Below are 19,762 nucleotides of genomic sequence, written 5' to 3'. Positions count from 1 at the left end.
GAAACTATTGGGGGAAGCAGCGCTCCACAGCATCCACACTTTGCTGTGGGGATGAGTATGAAGGGGTTTCCTAGATTTGGGGCCAAAAGGGCCCTGAGCGGTGACAAAGCCGAACCTCTCACTGGAGAGCCCTGGAGACGGAGCTCAGGAAGATGAGATGGCGTCGTCCGAGTCCCGGGACATGGATGTAGCAAAGCTAGGGGTGGGGTCCGGATCCTTTGATTCCAAATCCAGTGGTAACCTTCTCCCTTCCTAGGAAGGGCCCCAATATGAGCCACCCCTCGGCTCTGGCCTCCCCAGCCCCTACCAGGGTGTCCGCAGGCAGCACCCGGGTTTGAGGCCAAGCGGAAAGGAGCGGAATGAGGTCTACTAATGCACCAGTGAGAACAAACTTTGGATAGGCTAAAAATGGTATCGAGGGCAGGGAAGGACGAGTGAATGAGCTGAAAAGTGAAGGAGAATCACTGGACGAGTATTCTGTCCTGACCTACATTTGTAGAGTGTGAGTACAGGGACTTCAGGGGAAAAGGAAACGGCGGCAGCTCTTTAAACTGGGTTTGGAAAGGAAGGCAGAATGGAAGGTGCAAAGCAGAGTGAGTTCAGAAAAGGACGCATAAATCAGGTTCAACATTTCCCAGGGACTATTTACAGACCTGTTTTTTTTTTTTTAGCCCATACCTTCTCTGTCCTAAATTCAATACTAAGCATCAATTCAGGCGGGACAGCAAAGGATGGGTAACTGGGGTTAAGTGACCTGCCCAGAGTCACAGCTTAGGAAGTATCTGAGGCCACATTTGAACCCAGGTCCTCTTGACTCTAAGCCCGTGCTAGCTAGCGGTCCCTTTCTATGAACGAAAGCCAGGGGTCTACCTCCCCTCCCCCCTTTGAACTCACTGGATCTGTCTCCCTCACCAACTTGTGGGTAGAGCCATTACCTGGGATGTAAGCAATTTACAAATAGAATTGACCTGGATGTGGTTTCAGATCGAGAATCTCGACCTGCGTGGGCTTGGATCTGTTCCTTATGGCCTTTTATATAGAAGGGAGTTAGAGGGAAGGGGGAAAGAAAGGGTGGGTTAGGGCATGCAACTTTGGCCCAGAATGGAAGGGGAGAGATTTATAGAACCCCAGAATCTCAGAATGGAAAAGGAACGTACAAGATCGTGAGAGACGGAGAGACAGAGAGAGAGGAGAGAGAGAGAGGAGAGAGACAGAGAGAGAGAGAGAGAGAGAGAGAGAGAGAGAGAGAGAGACAGAGAGACAGAGAGACAGAGAGACAGAGAGACAGAGAGACAGAGAGAGAGAGAGAGAGAGAGACAGACAGAGAGAGACAGAGAGAGAGACAGAGAGAGAGACAGAGAGAAAGAGAGAGAGACTGAGAAAGAGAGAGAGAGAGAGGGAGGGAGGGAGGGAGGGAGAGGGAGAGAGCCCGCCCTTTGGCAGTCTAGTGAAGTTTATGGACCACTTGATTGTTTTTAAATGCATAAAATACATAAAATTCCAAAGAAGCCAATTACATTAAAATAAAGAAGTCATTTATTTTGCTCCCTGAAACATATTTCCAGAAACCATCAGGGGTTTCTGAGCCTCAGGTGCAGAACCTCTAATCTAGTTCAGTTCCCTCATTTTGCAGAAGAAAAAACTGACTCGGAGCCTTACCCGGAGTCACACAGTGGTGAGAGAGGAGTCTTCACTAGAATTTAACTTTCCTGATTCCTGGGCCAGGGCTTTTTCTATTCCATTCCATAGTTTTAGTTAAGCTCAAAGGGTTCCATTGAAAATACCTAACCATGTGGGGCAGGTATGGTCCAGTTCTATTTTAGGGAAAAGTGTCTTTTTTTCCCCCCAAAGAAAAATGATTTCTCTCTCATTTCTGGTTCCCAGATCTCGATGTAACTCTCCCTCAGGCTTTCCTTCTCATGGCTAACTTTGGCTTCTCCTTCGAGCTGTCCGAGGCCATTGGGGTGTGGTGTGGGAGTCCCGTTTGCCGCTGCCCCTCGCTGCCGGGGTGGAAAGGCCAGTGACTGTCTCGTCCGTACAAGGAGAGTACAAGACCAGAGACGCCGTCTCCAAGGCCCTGGCCAGCTGCCGGGTAGGGCCTGGTTTTAAAATCTAAAAATCTGACACTTGAGTGATTCTCCCCAAGGCATTGGACTTAATGAAGGGAAAGGCATTCTAGAGCTATGCTAAATGTAGAGAAAACTGACAGTATCTGTTCTCAAGGCACAAGTTCTAACCCGGGAGGCAAGGCCTGAGGCAGAGAGGGCTGAGAAGACCCAGGATTCCTAAGGGAACATCTGTACTGCTGGGGGAAGGGGGAGGTCTGGTGGGGAGCACACGGCAAGGCCCGGTGCTTTTCTCGCTTACTGAAAAGATTGCACGTGGTGACCTCCTGATCATCCCAGAAATTTGAACAGCATGGGGGGCAAGAATGAGTTGGAGAGGCCTGACTTTTTAAAACATGTATCTTGTCTTAGAATCAATTCAAGTATCAGTTCCAAGGCAGAAGGGCAGCAAGGGCTAGGCAATAGGAGTTAAGTGACTTGCCCAGTCATATAGCTGTTAAGTGTTGAGGCCAGCTTTGAACCCAGGACCTCCCCACTCCAGGGCTGGCATTTTCCCTGATCATGATTTCTTCTCTGTGCATAAAGCACTGTAAAATTCTCAAGGCACTACCATGGCTTTCAGGCACCATTAAGAAGCCATTTCCTCTGACTATTCATGACACCTGCCTGAGGTGAATGTAGTTCTAAACACAAAGATGGGATCTAAAAAGCAGGTGGCGGCAAGAATGCAGCATCAGCACTCGCCTGGCCAAGACAGATGCCCAGTTCCTCTTATTGCCCAGTTCTCTTCTTGTTTGCATCTAAACCCCAGAAGTGAAACTGGCAGGAAAGCAAAATGCAAAGTGGGCTGACCCTTGACTTTCCTTCCTTTCCACTTGGTACCCATTGACCCCTGGGGTGGGGTGGGGGTGGGGGGCTTAGGACGTCAGAGCCATCTTGACTCCAAGCTGAGTTTTTGACAAGGACCAGAGAGGACAGATTACTAAGGGATGGGAATCAGAACCTGGGTCCAAATCCCAACTCTGCTGGTCACAAGCATCTGCTCAGTTGAACAACACTATTTTTATTGATGACCTTATTTTATAAAATAAAACTTATCTCCTTTACTGACTGCAATGTGAGGAGGCCAAGGAAGTGGCAACACTGAGAAATAAAGGTAAGTTGGGTTTTTTCTTAGGGGGGGGGGACCCTTACTTTCTCTGCCTTAGTAATAACTCTAAGACAGAAAGGCAAAAATCTAAACTTGGGAGATTTGAAATAGAAGTTGGAGAGCTGTTTGCCAAAACTCACTTACAGGGCAGCTAGGTGGCTCAGTGACAGAATGCCAGGCCTGGAGTTGGTAGGATTTGGGTTCAGGCCTCAGACACTCTCTAGCTGTGTGACCCTGGGTAAGTCACTTAACCCCAATGCTTAGCCTTTATTGTTGTTCTCCCTTGGAACTGATACTTAGTATGGATTCTAAGAGTTAACAAAAAATATCACCTAGTCCAGTGTTGGTAAGGACAGGGCACTCTGCAGAGCCGTCACTGGGGGAGCTGCTCTGTTCTCCCTCTTCCACAGCTCAAGGACATTTTTGCGTGCCCCACCCCTCAGTCCAGCTACCCAAAGCAAGCACTCTCTCCCTCAGCTCTGGGATTCATAGACAACCTGAATTTGCCTTCTGGGTACTTGCTCATAAAAGGTTAGCCAAAGAGGACCTAGTCTAACCATTTCATTTTATGATTGGGGAAATGGAGGCTTAGGCAGGAACAGCCACCTGCTCAGTCTCATCCCTTTCTTTAAGTCTTTTTGGAGCTTGTTGAAGGCAATTTCTATCTTGTACCTTGTATCTAAAGATCAAAACATTCATTTTGCAAACAATATGTTCTTTCTGAGAGCTAGTCCCAGGCCTCCCCCTGCTTTTTAGGGGAAGTAAAAGCAGGTCCACTGACACATCATTCTCTTGTTCATAAAGTGCTTTCTGCACAGCAACCTTTCACAGCAGATGTTGACTGGACTTCTTACATGCCTCCAATATATAACAAACAGCACCAGCTACTGGAGGAAAGGATGCCCCAGTGTGGCTAATGCCAGGCAGAGGGAGGCAAGAATGGGACTTCTCTTCTTCTGATTTATCTAAGTCGATGGGGATTTCCACTCTACTACTCTGCCTCTAACCAAGAAAGAAGAGAAGTACATCAGTCACATGAAGAAATTGAAGAACGTTTTTTCCTGGAGAAAACCTGCCTGAGTTTTCATAGCTGAGGCCTCCCAGAACCACATTCAATTAGAGAGATAAGAGCTACCTATCCTCTATCCCTTCTTCTGCTTAACAAAGGGTTCAACTACAAGGGATATAGTTTTGTTTAACTTTCTTCAATTGGGAAAGATAAAAAATGACAATAGGTCTTTGGGAGAGCATTAAAAAAAAAACTGTTGAAAACCTAACAAATCAGACAATTACAAGAAAACTATGGAACTCATAAACAGAAGTTACAAGCTAAAGTTGGTTCATTCTTAGCCCCTCCACAGAGTAAGGAAGAAAAACTAACTCCATTTTCCCCTCAGCATTTTAAACAAATCTGGTGGTGAATAAAAAAGACAGAAAAAGATAACAACATAAAGTTTTATTTCACGAGGTTAAGCAGAGCTAATAAAAATTCTGACACTTATCTTACATAATCTCCAAAAGTTTGAATAGGATTTTAAAAAATAATTTAGACTTGGACAAATTAAGTTATTTGAAAGTCCCATATGTGCAAAAATACATCAGAAATCATTTTAAAGAAAACTGAAAGGAGGCATTTGGAGAACACCGCTTCCAATAAAGTTTGGGGGATTTCAGGAGCTGAAGATCAAAGTTCGGATAGACAACAGAAGCCAAAGTAAACTTTCTGTTACTGTTTTCATGAGTTAGGACAGATATGATTGACTGTTAACGTAATTTATTAAGAACTTATTTCCTGATAATTTACTTATGATAGCAGCAGAGTGAGAAATTCTAAACCCCTCTTCTTCTGGGGCAACTGTAACTTAATAAACAAAACACTGGTTTGAAAATCTAGAGTATTTCTTCAGATCTACCTTTACAAAAATCTACAGTATTATAGTTTCAATTAAATATTTAAAGGAGAAACAAAGATCTTAAAATACTAGGTCAAATGCTAGACCTGTGATTTCTGATTGAAGATTAAAAAAAATTAACCCAGAACTAGTGCCCAATTGGATTTCCCCCACACAGGCCTGCTACCCTTTGCGATGTCATTCTGCACAAACACAGGAAACTCACATCACATGCATGAAAGGTAACTAATCTGTGGAGCAGGGGAAGCCTTCTCTGTCAGATGACAACTTTGTCTGCACTCTGAAAGGAACACCTGGATGTTTAATAGTTGTCCAAACCCTGGAAAGGGACAAACTGTATAGGTTGAAGGTAAACAATGGGTACTTAGAGAACTAAGACATTTCAATTGGTTCATCTTATCTTGGGACTCTTCCCCATGACCCTCAGTTCAGAATGTAATAGCAGGTGAATAAAAACAGAGGCCACTAGGTTTGGCAATCTGGAGCCTTACTATCAAGACATCAAAGCCGAGGAAATTCTGAACATGAAGCAATAATTGCGGGCTTGTAGGTATCTGGCAGTGAGTGTGACAAATTCATAATTCCCAAGAGAAATGATTTAGGATATAGTTACAAATTCTCCAATATAGATACAAATTTGCTCAATTGAAGATGATTTGCAGTTTCGAGATGAGGTCTTCTGAAACCCTGCACAGATAATAGAGATAAAACAAATATTTGCTGAAGGAAATATTATAAGTTCCAAATGAAGTCAAAGCCCTAAAAAGTGCTTAGAATCTTAAGTAATGGTAAATGTAAAACATTTTATAGGGTCCTAAGATTTAGAATAAACATTAAGAGATCATCTGACCTAACTCTCATTATATAGATGAGTAAGGAGAGAGGAAGAGACTTGCTTAAAGTCACCCAGCAGCAGAAGAGCAGAAACAGCCCTGGAACTCAGGTCCTCTGATCTAGTAATTTTCCCAATACACCATTCCATAGGAATATTCTTTTGGGGGATTAGCAGAAAGGCAAAGGAATGAATGATCACTGAAAATGAAGTCAGGTCCATATTGCTTTCAGAATACAAAATATCCCTCAAAATCTAAAAATTAGAAACAAATTTTGGAAGTGAGGGTGAATATTGACCTTAGAGAAGGGGTCTTATTTTTATAATAAGGTTCATTGTAGGGTTTCTTTCACTTGCTTGCTTTACGTTTTTAATATGCCTAACTGACATTCATTTTCAATCCTCCTCCTAGATTCCAAGGTCACTTCAAGCCAAAAAGTAGATTAAAAAGATAAACAAACAAACAGAAAGCAAAACAAAATGCCTCAAAACCTTTACCTTCTGTCCTAATGAAAACAACTCTAGGAGAGAAGGGCAAGGGCTAAACTAAAGAGATTAAGTGACTTGTCCAGAGTCACATAGAGCTAGGAAGTGTCTGTGGTCAGATTTGAAGGGCTGAAACTATCCACTGGGCTAGCTAGCTGCCCCTTCAGAAAGCAGAACTTAATTGTTGAAGCTGTGTAACTATCACACAGTGAAAACAAAGTATGGGGTGAACAAACAGGTGACAAATACACTATTGACACAACTAATCTGAGCACAAAATAGACCTAAATTTTAAACTTTACCTGATAACCTCTGTGGGTGCTTATAGTCGGGATGGCCGATTTCAAACAGTCCAACCAATGCCACAACAATTCCACACTGCTGACATTTCCTGTCACCTTCCTCAGTTCTGAAAAGTATCTCTCTCTAATACTACTGTCTAGTTGAATCCAGGTAATCCTGATGTTTCAGTTGAATACTTACACCAACAGGCAGACATCCATTTCTCTTAAAACCACAATATAGTTGCTCATGTTAAGTAACTTAAGTGCCTTTTGTGTACAGAGCACTATGCTAAGTGAGATAGTCTTTTCTTTCTAAAGAGCTATAGTTGAAGAGGAGAACAAGACACTAACACAGCTATGAAACACAAAGATTATGTGAAAAGGAACTGGGGAAAAAATAAAGGCCAAAAGGCAAATATATTTTGGTAAATCACTTCTGGTGAATCATTTCAACATGCATAATGTATAAGAAGATCCTATCCTTTAATAAAAGTCTTTCATGAATAAACCCAGACTTACTTTGAGACGAAAAATATCAAGTGACTTTGCCCAAGGACACCTAAAAAGACAATAAAAAAAAAATCCATTGACTGTCATTTTCCCACCTTAAATGTGTGAGTTCCAGAGTTAAGGTTCATAAGATTGGCTGATTAAGTTCTTAACTTAATAATGGGTTATGTTCTAAAAGTTCACTTGGAAGTTGATAGTTTGGAACCTGAAATCTATAAAAATAATATTTTAAGTGGTGAGTAGATTCTCAGCCTGGTCGTCAAAAAACCCATCTGACAGGTGAGTGAGCCATAATATTACTAATAGTAATATTGTTTTAAGACTCCTGAGCCCAAGCCCCAAAGGAAATGGGAAAGCACCAGGAGGCTGGGACAGGCCCAAGTTGATTCCCACAGCAATGGAAGGGGAAGATGTTGGCCAAAAAAAAATCATCAGGTTGTCTTAAATGGGAGATTATCTATAGAAGATAATGTATGTTTTAAAATTTTTCTTTTAATTAAAAACAAGTTTGTTTTTGACAATTGCATTCATGTGTTCTGATAAACCTGAGAATATTCACTATGGTGGAGAATCTTGGCAATATTTAGTCAAAGGTTGGTCTGTTGCAAAACTTGTTATAAGATAAAGCACAATATGACACACACACTTGAGAAACTCAAGTACAAATAGTGACAATTTGGTAAAGAAAATGGAGTCAAATAGAAAAGGTTATTTTCAGGAGATCTCTTACTCTATGTAATCTTTTAAAAACTTTCTTTAAATGTATCAATTTTACTGAAAGAAAACATAAGTTTTGAATTTTTCTGGAAGATGCTATCTGAAATGGAAGAAAAAAATCCCTTAACTATGATGGGAATGTTTCAAGTAGAAAATTAAGAAAACCAGGGATTTGACTCAAGTCTTCTGAAGAGATAGAAATAAATCAGAATGAATATATTATAAAATGGTGTATTTACTAATTATTCTTCCTTTGCACAAGACCTGGCAGGAGGCAAGAGCAAGATTCATCTATTATTGTATGCCAATTAGCAAGAAGAGACTACTTACTGACTTCTTAGAATCAAAGGCACCTTCAACTAGAAATTAAATCTTTTCATAAACCCACAGGATAAGGTCAGCATTTAGCATTTTTAGTTTGTGAAACTCCCAAGTATCAAAAAAACAACTAACTTCTTTCTCTGACTCTTGTCTTAAAAAATGAATGAAAAGAATTCACTCTACAGCAGATGGAGAGAAACTGCCTTTTGTGTATACAAAGAGCTCTATGCTAGAATCTTTCAAAGGATATATATATATATATACTTTATATATATAGTCTTTGGGGAATTAAATTTCCCCCTCAAGTCTATCTCTATTTCTGCTTCTCTTTATGTCTCCCTACAACTCCCCCCTTCAATTCAGTCTGGTTTGAAAGAAGTGAGCAGGTGGATTGGCTTCACTGTGCTCAGGAATATTGATGGTCAGGTACATTAGATCAAGTGCCACACCCTGCCTCCCTCCCCACCCCCCAAAAGTTTCAGAAGCTACAAATTTAACTGTTAACAGTTTGACTGCAATTTGGTCAGTCCTATGAATTCTGAAGTCAACATTAGCTAGCTTAGTCAGCTTTGCATGAAGCCTTTTAAGAATGAGAGTTTATCTATACTATAGAAGGCCAAGAGACTTATTCTTAGGGGCATACCATTGAAAATGTAAACTTTTTGTTTTTAAAGTTCACAGGATTAATGGAATCTGACTTCTGTATACTATAGGCACAAACATATCAAGGATAATTCTTCCATAGTGATGCAGAGCGAGAGGAGCAGAACCAGGAGAACATTGTACACAGAGACAAACACACTGTGGTATCATCGAACGTAATGGACTTCTCCATTAGTGGTGGTGTAATATCCCTGCACAATCTGCAGGGATCAAGGAGAAAAAAACACTATCCAAAAGCAGAGGACAAACTGAGGGAATAGAAACACCAAGGAAAAGCAACTGCCTGACTACAATGGCTGAGGGGACATGACAGAGGAAAGACTCGGAGCGAACACTCTGATGCAAATACTAACAACATGGCAATGGGTTCAAGTCAAGAACACATATGATACCAGTGGAATCACACGTCGGCCACGGGGGGGTGGGAGGGAGGAAAAGAAAAGGATCTTTGTCTTTAATGAAAAATGCATGGAAATGATCAAATAAAATACTATAAAATTAAAAAAAAAAAAGGATAATTCTTCCATTACTGGTAAATACAAATCTATGTTGAATATTTTCATTGCCTCAGCTTCCAATTGCAGAATTAAACATTTAAAACACATTACTATAGAGATCAAGCTAATAATATAAAGCAGTAAATCAGTCTAGAGGCTATGCTGATGGTAAGCCAGAAAGAAATTATCTGTAGAACACCATTGGTACAAATAAAGCACCACATTTTTCATGAAATCAGTTTGTTAGAATGAATGTTCATGATACTTACTGATTCAAGTTTTCTATTACCACATGTGACAGAAAGATGCCAATGGACTGCAACTGTGAATTCCTGAAGCTCAGGAAAAGACAGAGTAGCTCTCCAACATAGTCTGGACCCAGGGTTTGCCACCTATTCAAAGAAACATTTTAGCATTCATTCATAGCTTTAAATTAAGCCTACTTGACAATTTAAATATCAATTTCTTCTCTCTCAGATCATGTGCAAACCTAGTACCAAGTGCCTTTCTTTCTTTTCCTACAGTGGTATCAATCTTAAGGATACTCAATAAATATTTACTGATGATGACAGCAAATATCTTCAAAGTCTATAAATGGAACCTTCTCCAAAAGGAGGAAAGGAATGGATACAAACGTATGTGTCTTTTGTTTCTCATATTCTTTGCTCCATATATTTCAAGGGCCCTTTTGATTGCATTTTGGGGTTCGATCTCATTAAAAAGCAGGCTAGATGATCCCTTGGATCAATATATCTATAGCTAATGGAATATATGCACCATCAATGCCCCTTCCCCATGAGAAGGGGCAGAAGTAAGAAATATCTGACTATATTCATAGACCCAAACCAGGAAGTCAGGTTTTCCCCTAAGAGAGACAACCTTACTTTTAGGTTCAGGGCTCCACAAGGTCTTTAATGAGAGGCCTTGAAGGTCTCTAACCCTAGTTATTTGAGGAGTAAAAGATTACTAGGAGGTCATCTTTCAAGTCTCAGTTTATAGCTTCATTGCCACCAGTGTCCACACATGATAACAATTGGAAGAAGGCTACATTTAGTAGTAACTCTGTATTAGACACTAATAAAACACAAGGATTGTCTCTCTTCTTCATTAAAACAAAAAACAAACAAAAAACATGGAAAAATAATGACATTAAACATAACTAGTCAAACTACCAAGGGAAGATTTCACATGATGTTTTTTCGTAATTTAGAATTGGCGATTACTTATGCATCTAAAAACAAACAAAAAACCCAACACCTTGACCATGACCATAATAGCAATCAATCACTCTCAAAGCAGGAAGAATGTGAAGTTCATCTCACTACCAGTGTACTTACAAAGATAAGGAAAGTGACTTTCTTAAAACTAAAAGGCTAATATGTATGATTACTTTCATAGCACTAGATTACTGTTTACATTCCTGGCTAGAAAACCATTTTTAGGAATGATATGAAAGAGTGAAGTGCTGGCTATGCAATTTTATTTATAAGAAAATGATACACACACACACACACACACACACACACACACACACATATGAAAATGAAATAATATTTGATTGGTATAAAAATATAAACAAAATAAACACATTTAATTTTATTTAAACTAGAAATACTTTAAATAAACGATTGAACAAACCTCAGGAAAGCTAAGAAAGTCACAAACAGTATGTACACACATTGGGCTTGAATTACAATGAGATACGAGAATGTTATCATGTAAAAAGTATTTTATATTTTAAATAATATATATATTTTATATAAAAATCAAAAGTTTCTTGTAAGTTACAGAGGTCAATGACTTGTCAGAGAAATTACTTCTAGTGGAGCAACTGTGCCTTCTAAGGTCCATTAATAGGATAAATGACTCACTCATAACTGTGGAATATAAAAAATTCACAAAGCCTCATAGGAAGCCAATTTTCTCTAAACAAAATATTCAGTTACACCTTTTCAATTTGGGCTGGGGAATAGAGAAAGGACCCCATCCTGAAATAAGACAACTACGTTCATTAACTACTACTTGATTGGAACCAATCATTGTCTGATAAATACCAATGGCTCATTCATGTCTGGCATTTTTTTTCTTTTTCCCTTTCAAACCGTTACCTTCTCTCTTAGAATCAATACTGTGTATTGGTTCCAGGGCAGAAGAGTGGTAAGGGCTAGGCAATGGGGGTTAAGTGACCTGATCAGGGTCACACTGCTAGGAAGTATCTGAAGCCAGATTAGGGCCTCCTGTCTCTAGACCTGGCTCTCGATCCACTGAGACATCTAGATAAACCACTTGCCTAGCATTTTCTAATTGAGGAATTCAAAGAGGAAAGACAGACTTACAATTTTAGCAGAGTGTGTTTCTGGTAACTCAGATCTTTGACAATCATACTGACAATGTCATGAAGAACAGGCATTTGGTACAAAAGGTCTTCCAAAAATAGCTTTAGTGCCCAGAAATTTTTCTAGGAAAGTTAAAAAGGAAATAGATTCTCATTCATTGTCATTGCAAACATTTCATTGTAATTCTCCATTCCCTTCTCCCCTTCTTTCAAACCCAGTATCCACATAGGTAACTGAAGACCATTTAAGGTCAAAATTGAGAAAAATTCACAATTATAACATTTATAGTATTCAGCCACCATCACATATCTACTTTATTTATTTATTACATATTTACTTTAGGACTCTTGGTAGCTTTAAGTATTTTATTTACAGCGTGCCCTAAAAGTCTCTATGCAGTGCTGTTTTTAAGTTTAATAGCTTAAAACTGTACTTTAAAATTTTTGGAATACTACACACATACTAAATGTTTTGATTCCATCTCTTGCCTTTATGTTCCCCCATTTTTATTCTGAATGGGTCCTTGTTTTTGAAATATGAAATATCTCTCTCCAAACAGAAAAAGAAAATGACTTCAAAACATCTCTAGGAAAAGATTCATATTAAAAACAAAGTCAAAAGACCCATTCTTCCCACAATGATAAAAAAAAAACCCAACCCCAAACATAAGGTATCTAAGAGCAAAAACAATTGATTTGGAAAAAAGATTGGAAAGAAAAGTTTAGTCACTGAACTATCTGAAAGCTATGACCAAAAACAAGAGCCTGCTAGATAATATTTCCAATAAATCATAAAAGAAAATTGCTCAGATCTCTTAGAAACCAGAAAAAAGAATTCAAGTACAAGATACAGCCAGTATTATGATTTAGCAGCCACTACTCTAAAGAAACAAGAGAGCTTAGGTTAGGGGATAGGCTTACAACCAAGAATTAATTTACCTATCAAAACTCAGTACAATCCTATTGGGAGTGGGGTGGTGGGAGATGGACCTTTTTTCAAGCAATCCTGAGGAAAAGACCAGAGTAGCCTAGAAACTGAGTTGCAAACACAGAAGTAAAGAGAAACTAAGCATGAAAAAACAATCATAAGGGACTAAACATGCACAAAGTTTATATTATAATATGGGAAGCTGATAACAGCTATTCTCTGAATCCTATCATCAACCAAAGGCCATAGGGGAAGTCATAATTAGAAGGCCAAAAAATAGATTCTGCCAAGTGTTTATAATCATAAAAGAAGAATAGATAAGAGGGGATAAGGAATACACAAGGAGGAAAAGGAAAAGCAGGCCAAAGAAAATTATCTCAAATCACAGGGCTATGCAAATAGATATCTACATTAACAAGGAGGGAAGAGTATTTCATCTGAATAGGTCAAAGATATGAATCTCTGTCTCTCTGTCTCTGTCTCACACAACACACACACACACACACACACACACACACACACACACTCTCTCTCTCTCTCTCTCTCTCAAAGAGTTGGGTACTGAAATACATATTTTATCAAACTGGAAAATGGAGAGAAGGGGAAATTAAGAGATGAGTTCTAAGCAAAACAAACCTAAGGTTAGATTGAAATATTTTTAGCTCTTTTTGTATTGACATATAACTGGAAACTAAAGAAATCTCCATCAATTGCAGAATGACTAAACAAGTTATGGTGTGTAAATGTGACAAATGGAATACTGTTGTCCCATTAACAATGAAGGGGATCATTTCTGAGAAAGATGTATTTACAATACATCAGAACCAGAACAATCATACAATGACAATATTGTAAAGACAATTTTGAAAGACTTAAGAGACTCTGATCAGCATGGTCACCAAGCAAAATTTCAGAGGACTCCTGAGGAAACATGCTACCCACCCTCCTCATAGGAGAATGATTAGAGCAAAGAATGAAACTTGTGGAAATTTTTTTTTCTCAACTACATGCTCATAATGGAGGTTTTATTTTTTTTCTCAGTTAGGAAGAAGTAGATTTTACTGATTCAAAAAAATTATAAAGTACTAGGCTCAACCTGGGATGATTCACCCCTCTCAATATAATAGAGTGGTCCCTCACCCCTAGAGGCTCATGATATTCATGCCCTACTTAGTGCTGTAATTCACAACTCCTAAGCTCAAAAAATCTGCCAACTTTACTTATCCTGATGGCAGGCATTATAGCAGTGTGCCACCATGCTTGTAGGTCTTTTGGAAAAGGGGGAAAAAAGGAAAAATAATTTTTTAAATCAGTTAGACTCAAAATATTTAGAACTTACCCCAAAAGCTAATATTATTTCAAGAAGAGAAGTCAACCATGGCAAGTCAGTGAGCAGCATCTGAAGCACAGCTTTAATGGTGAGAAGAAAGCAGGCCTCAAGGTTTCGCTAATTAGAAAGACAAACAACAATCAGAGGCGAAGGCCCATGTGCATTCCCTCCTCTTTACTGAGTAATACTGTGAGCGCAAAGGCACTTAGGCCCTTAGGAGAAAACTAAATGACAGAGGGGAGTCATTCAATCACAGGAGCATGAAATAAATCTTTTAACAGTTGACATTTATAGAGCACTTTAAGACTGACAAAGGGCTTTCTGATCACTACTAGGTCTGTATCCCAAAGAGATGTGGTGGCAAAGACTTGGAAACTGAGGGGATGCCCTTCATTTGGGAAATGGCTGAACAAAATGTGGTATATGATAGTGATAGAATACTATTGTCCTATAAGGAATGATGAACAGAATGATTTCAGAAAGAGCTGAGAAGACCTATGTAAAGTTGATACAGAGTGAAAGAAACAGAACCAGGAGAACGTTATAAACAGTAATGGAAATAATGTGGGCTGATCAAATGTGATTGCCTTTGCTACTAACAGCCATACTGATTCAGGACAATTCTGAAAGATATATGAAAAAGAATGCTATTCACTTCCAGAGAAAGAACTGTTGGAATATAAATGCATATTAAAACATGATTTATCACTTGTTTATTTGGCTATATGATTTGGGGTTTTGGTTTTACAAGATAATTGACTCACAAAAATAAGTAATATAGAAAAATGTTTTGCAAGGTAATACATGTATAACCTGATTGAATTGCTTGTCAAATCTGGGAGGGGGGAGGGAGACGGCATGAATGATATGATTTTGGAAAACCTATGTGGAAATTTGTTATTAAAATAATATAAAGATAAAACATTGTGGGCTTTCAATGTCCATTATCTCATTTAATCCTCTTAACAACTCTGTGAGTTAGGCCCAGTTTACAGATGAGGTAACCAAGGCTCAGAAGTGATTGTAAGTAGAAAGATCAGGATTAAAGTTAAATTCAACAAACATTAACTGTGTATACTATATGATAGGCCTCATTCTAAAGAACAAAGACAAAGGCAGTCTTTATTTACAAGGAGCTCATGATTCTAGTAAAGGGGGTGGGTAAAACACATATACACAAATCTCCAATGAAGAACAGAGTAATTTGAAGAAAGAGGAAGCACTAAGAACTGCAAGAGGGATGGAAGGTTCTGTGATAACAAGTGACACCTGAAAAGCAATATGAGAGAAACTTGATTCCATGAGGGGGAGATGAGGAGAAAGGATACTTCAGACTTAGGGACTAGCCAAGCAAAAAGGCACATGGGTGGGAGTTCAAATGCGATAGAAGGAAACAGTTTAAGCCAGTTTGATTGGAGAGTCCTTAAAGGGAAATAAGAATAAACTGGACAGGATTGTGGGAGCCAGATCACAGAAGGCTTTAAGTGTCAAATTCGGGATTCTATATTTTATCCTGGAGGCAATAAACCTCTGTCTTCTGCCTTTAAGCATGCCGTTCCAGGAGCCCAAGAGAAGAGCAACAGGAATACATGGATGATATCAACCCAAGCAAGAGGTGATGACCAAATTTCTCCACAGTTCAGGCATTCTCTCCTACCCACCAAAGCCAAAATTCCTTGGCTTGGCATTCTGGGCCAACTACGGCTGGGCTCTGACCTCCTTTTTCAGACTTAGTTTTTTGCTCTCCTTTATGTAGTCCCTTTCCAAAGAGGACAACATGCCATGTTTCTGTTCCCACAGACATGTCCTACTCTTTATTGCCTCCAAAGGTGAGCTTTGGCTCACCTCTCTATGCCTGTGATAATCTTATTTTTGCCAGTGAAAATTTTTCTCTTTCTTCAGAATCTGGCTTAAATGATAACTCTTCCATGAAAGCACTGCCGATTGGCCCAAGTACAAGACATCTCACAGCAGCTCCTTTGAATTCTATTCTTTAGTTTCTTGTCTCTTCCAATGTTTAACACACAATCCCATTAATGCTTATATGTCAAGTAAGAAATGTTAAGTGAATCAGTCAATCAATATTTATTAAGTGGCTATTATATTCTAGGAACGGTGCTAACCACTAAGGTGAGGGGGGGGGAGAGAAGGGGACACAGAGGGGGAGGGGGAGAGAGAGAGAGAGAGAGAGAGAGAGAGAGAGAGAGAGAGAGAGAGAGAGAGAGAGAGAGAGAGAGAGAGAGAGAGAGAGAGAGGGAGAGGGAGAGGGAGAGGGAGAGGGAGAGGGAGAGGGAGAGGGAGAGGGAGAGGGAGAGGGAGAGGGAGAGGGAGAGGGAGAGAGAGAGAGAGAGAGAGAGAGAGGGAGAGGGAGAGGGAGAGGGAGAGGGAGAGGGAGAGGGAGAGGGAGAGAGAATCTTTAGGAAAATCATTTTAGTGGCTGAATGGAGGATGGATCAGATGGGGGGAGTTAATGAAGGCAGACCCACAAATGGGCTATTGCAAAAAACCAGGCATGAGGTGATGATAGACTGCATTAGGTCAAGAGAGAAGGGAGCTTATTTAAGAGATCGTGCAAAAGCAAAATAGATAGCCCTTGGCAACAGCTTGTATAAGAGGGGGTGAGAAATAGTGAGCAATGCAGGATGCAGGATGACTTCTAGATTTTGAGGTTGAGGCACTGGAAGGATGATGTTGCCCTCTATAACATGGAAGGCAGGAGTGGGGTATTTAGGGGTAAAGATTAGTTCTGTTTTGGATATATTGAGCTTAAGATGTCTACAGGATGTGTAGTTCAACATGTCTGAAATGCAGTAGGAGGCGTAAGATGGAGGTCAATAGTTTGGGGCAATTCCCAAGTTGATGTACAGTTTAAATACTCAGGATTTAGGTCTATGGTATTAAGATTATTTATTATTTAACACTGCAACCTCAAATATCAGAATACCCAGAGAAAAAGGCAAAAGTTGCAAACTTACAGAACCATAAAATATATTTGAAGGCAAGGAAATATTGACTTTCAATCTCAGTTCTTCTAAAATGCCAAAGGACACGTCCCATACCATCTGCAACAAAGTTATATAGGTTTTAGAGCTGGAAAAGACCTTGGATATCATCTCATTTGATCCCCATAATTTTATATTTGACGAATGTGGTCTAAAGACATTAGGTAGCTTGCCCAGGGTCATGCAATAAATATCAGGGTTGTCCTTGGAATCCAGTTCCTCTGTTCTAGATCCAATGATCATTTACTGGTTGAGTCAGATCTGCTTACTTTTGTTCAAATGCAAAATATTCTAGGCCAATTATAACTTAGAATACTAAAGGGGGTATTGTGCTTTGTATACAGAGATGCTAATAATTTGGTTGTTCTTTTATAATTTCCTAAATCCTTGGAATGATCTATTCATGTCCTTGATTTATTACTGAAAAACTGCTAATGAAATATAGAATTCTAGAGTTGGATTCATTTGTTGAAACAAAAGTTCAGATCTCTATAACTCATTTCATAGTTTGCAAAGTGCTTTCTTATTTAAAGCAATCTTATGTGTTATGTAGGGCAGGTATTGTTCTTCTCATTTTACAGATAAGGAAATTGAGGCTCAGAGCAGTAAATGGCTTGCCCAGGATCATACAACCAGAAAATGTTGGGAGTCAAGACTGGCACCTATGTCTTCTGGATGCAGAACTTTTTTTTTTTTTAAATGATGTTCCATTATATATCCAAGTCAAGTTTTTCTGCTGGTTTATACTATTATTTCAGAAACTGAATGCATTAATTTCAGATTCTGACTACAAGACCAGTATCCTTACTCATTATGTTCCACAGTATACCCAGGTATGCATTGCTGGCAGGGTCTCACACAAAATGGGTACAAAAGTATAAACAAGCATTTGAACATACCAAGTTAGCTCAAAAAATCTAAAGGAATTATCTTCCTGAAAAGAACACACTTTGGTCTATCTTCTACAAGTTGACTATATTGGATTCATTAAACTATATCACAACTATACATTAGGAGTACCTTTAAAGCAACTAGTACCTAGATATTTAGCTTCCAAACTTATACTAAAAACAAATAAACTTGAACATTTCAGAGAAACCTTAAGAATGTCTATGCTGCCACCCCAAAAGATTAGCTTGTTCCTTTGAAGATTACAAGTTACCTGTCTGAAGGAAGATGATGGTTCTCTCAGTGTGAGAGTAGTTAAGAGGCCATTCTGTTCCAAAATAGGACTACTGCCCAAAACTGTAATGAGGGCACTCCAACATCTTGCCTGAAAAAACAGGAGTTTTAATTAATATCAAACTGCAGACTCTCAAACTTTAAAAAGGAGGATGTGTGAATGGGGTTGGGGCAGTTAATGCTCTTCTTCACAGGATATATTAAATATAAAAAAAATTCTATTAACTTTACTTCTTCCCTCTCTAAAGATGCGAGAATTTAGATATTTGGAGACTGAAGCAAGGGAAATAATGGAAAATGTTCAGAGGAGGCTCTCTGTAGCCTGGTGATACAATATGCCTTTGTTTAAACAAAGAAACAACCTTTCTATGGGTCATCCATAAAAATCTGACATGTTTTTCAGAGGAACAGGGTAAATAGAGATATCTATGAAACAGAGGTATCTAGAAAAACAAGCTTATGAACAACAAATTACATTTCTATAATCCTTTGAAGTTTATAAAGTATGTTCCTCATAACATCTCAGTGTTCAGATAGCACAAAAGTCTGTATAGGTCAGCTAGGCCTAAGGCTCTGTCTGTGATTTCACTGATTAAGAGAACTCTCAGATATGGAGACTCCCACCACCAGTGCAGGTTAGCACTCCTTTTTCTTTGTGACTTCTGGTGTCAGAAATGCCCAGAGCACTTTTTGTTTGAGGCAGGACCATAAGTAGGGAACAGTAATATTAGTTGACATTTATGTCATTTCTTAAGGTTTCAATCCAGTTTAAATAATACATTATCTTCTCAAGGAGATAGTGCTTTAAGTTATCTTCATGCCAATTTATAAAAGGAAATAAACTCAGAGAGGCTGAATGACTGGCTTCTCTAGGCATAAATAAAGAAATATATTTGTGGAATAAGGCAGAGAAAAAGAGCTAACTACCTCTATTCTTCTCTTTACTTAGGTTTAATTTTTCAGCAGTGGCAGAGAGGGAGGGGGAAAGACTAAAAGTGGTCAATATCAACTTCTGGATTATAACAAAAAATGAAGGATTGGCCTGGAAACTCAAACCACTTGGCTCTTAAAGCCTATATTAATCTACTTCTGCGATTATGACAAATAAAGCTATTATAAGATCTTATATACTGACTAAATGTCGGTAGAACCAAAACAAATAGTAAGTATATCATAGCATTAAAGGTTGAAACCAGACCCCCCCCCCACCCCAGTAAACACTGAATATGAAAGTTCTTACATTTCTGTACAAGGACTGGTTGCTGTATAGTACTCGGAGGGCCTGCTTAATTAGAACACAACATTTTACAGGAGCACCTGGAAGAAAAGAATTGAAAAACAAAACTTAAAGAACTGGCCTTAAAAAAAAAAAAAAGGTTCTCCTACCCCCCCCCCCCAAATCCATACCAAAAATAATTTTGTCTTACCTTTTCAAAACTTATGGAAAGAGTAAAAATGGTCATTTTAACCAAGAGACCAGAATTGTATTCTGTCTCAACTGCAACAGTTTAAGGGGCCCATGGAGAGGTTCAGGTGAAACTGAGAG

At 39.0% G+C, this 19,762-nt stretch overlaps 1 protein-coding gene across 5 annotated transcripts in view; it reads right to left on the bottom strand.

The window, feature by feature from the left end:
* Window positions 1-4,653: 4,653 nt before the first annotated feature.
* LOC103102108 (uncharacterized) overlaps window positions 4,654-19,762 on the bottom strand; it is a 76,881-nt gene continuing 61,772 nt past the window's right edge. For all 5 annotated transcript variants that reach the window (XM_056805703.1, XM_007499277.3, XM_056805704.1 and 2 more), the window contains 8 exons: window positions 19,457-19,533; window positions 18,197-18,307; window positions 17,008-17,094; window positions 14,042-14,149; window positions 11,776-11,897; window positions 9,709-9,831; window positions 7,251-7,290; window positions 4,654-5,816 (listed from right to left, as the gene is read on the bottom strand). In XM_056805703.1, the coding sequence (XP_056661681.1) occupies window positions 5,739-5,816; window positions 7,251-7,290; window positions 9,709-9,831; window positions 11,776-11,897; window positions 14,042-14,149; window positions 17,008-17,094; window positions 18,197-18,307; window positions 19,457-19,533 (746 nt within the window). In that variant the 3' untranslated portion in view covers window positions 4,654-5,738. The remainder of the gene's footprint in view (window positions 5,817-7,250; window positions 7,291-9,708; window positions 9,832-11,775; window positions 11,898-14,041; window positions 14,150-17,007; window positions 17,095-18,196; window positions 18,308-19,456; window positions 19,534-19,762) is intronic.

Source organism: Monodelphis domestica, chromosome 7 (assembly GCF_027887165.1).
Source record: "Monodelphis domestica isolate mMonDom1 chromosome 7, mMonDom1.pri, whole genome shotgun sequence".
NCBI classification, from domain to species: domain Eukaryota; kingdom Metazoa; phylum Chordata; class Mammalia; order Didelphimorphia; family Didelphidae; genus Monodelphis; species Monodelphis domestica.
The sequence above is the reverse complement of the archived record's forward strand: the minus strand, read 5'-3'. Positions and strand labels throughout refer to the sequence as shown.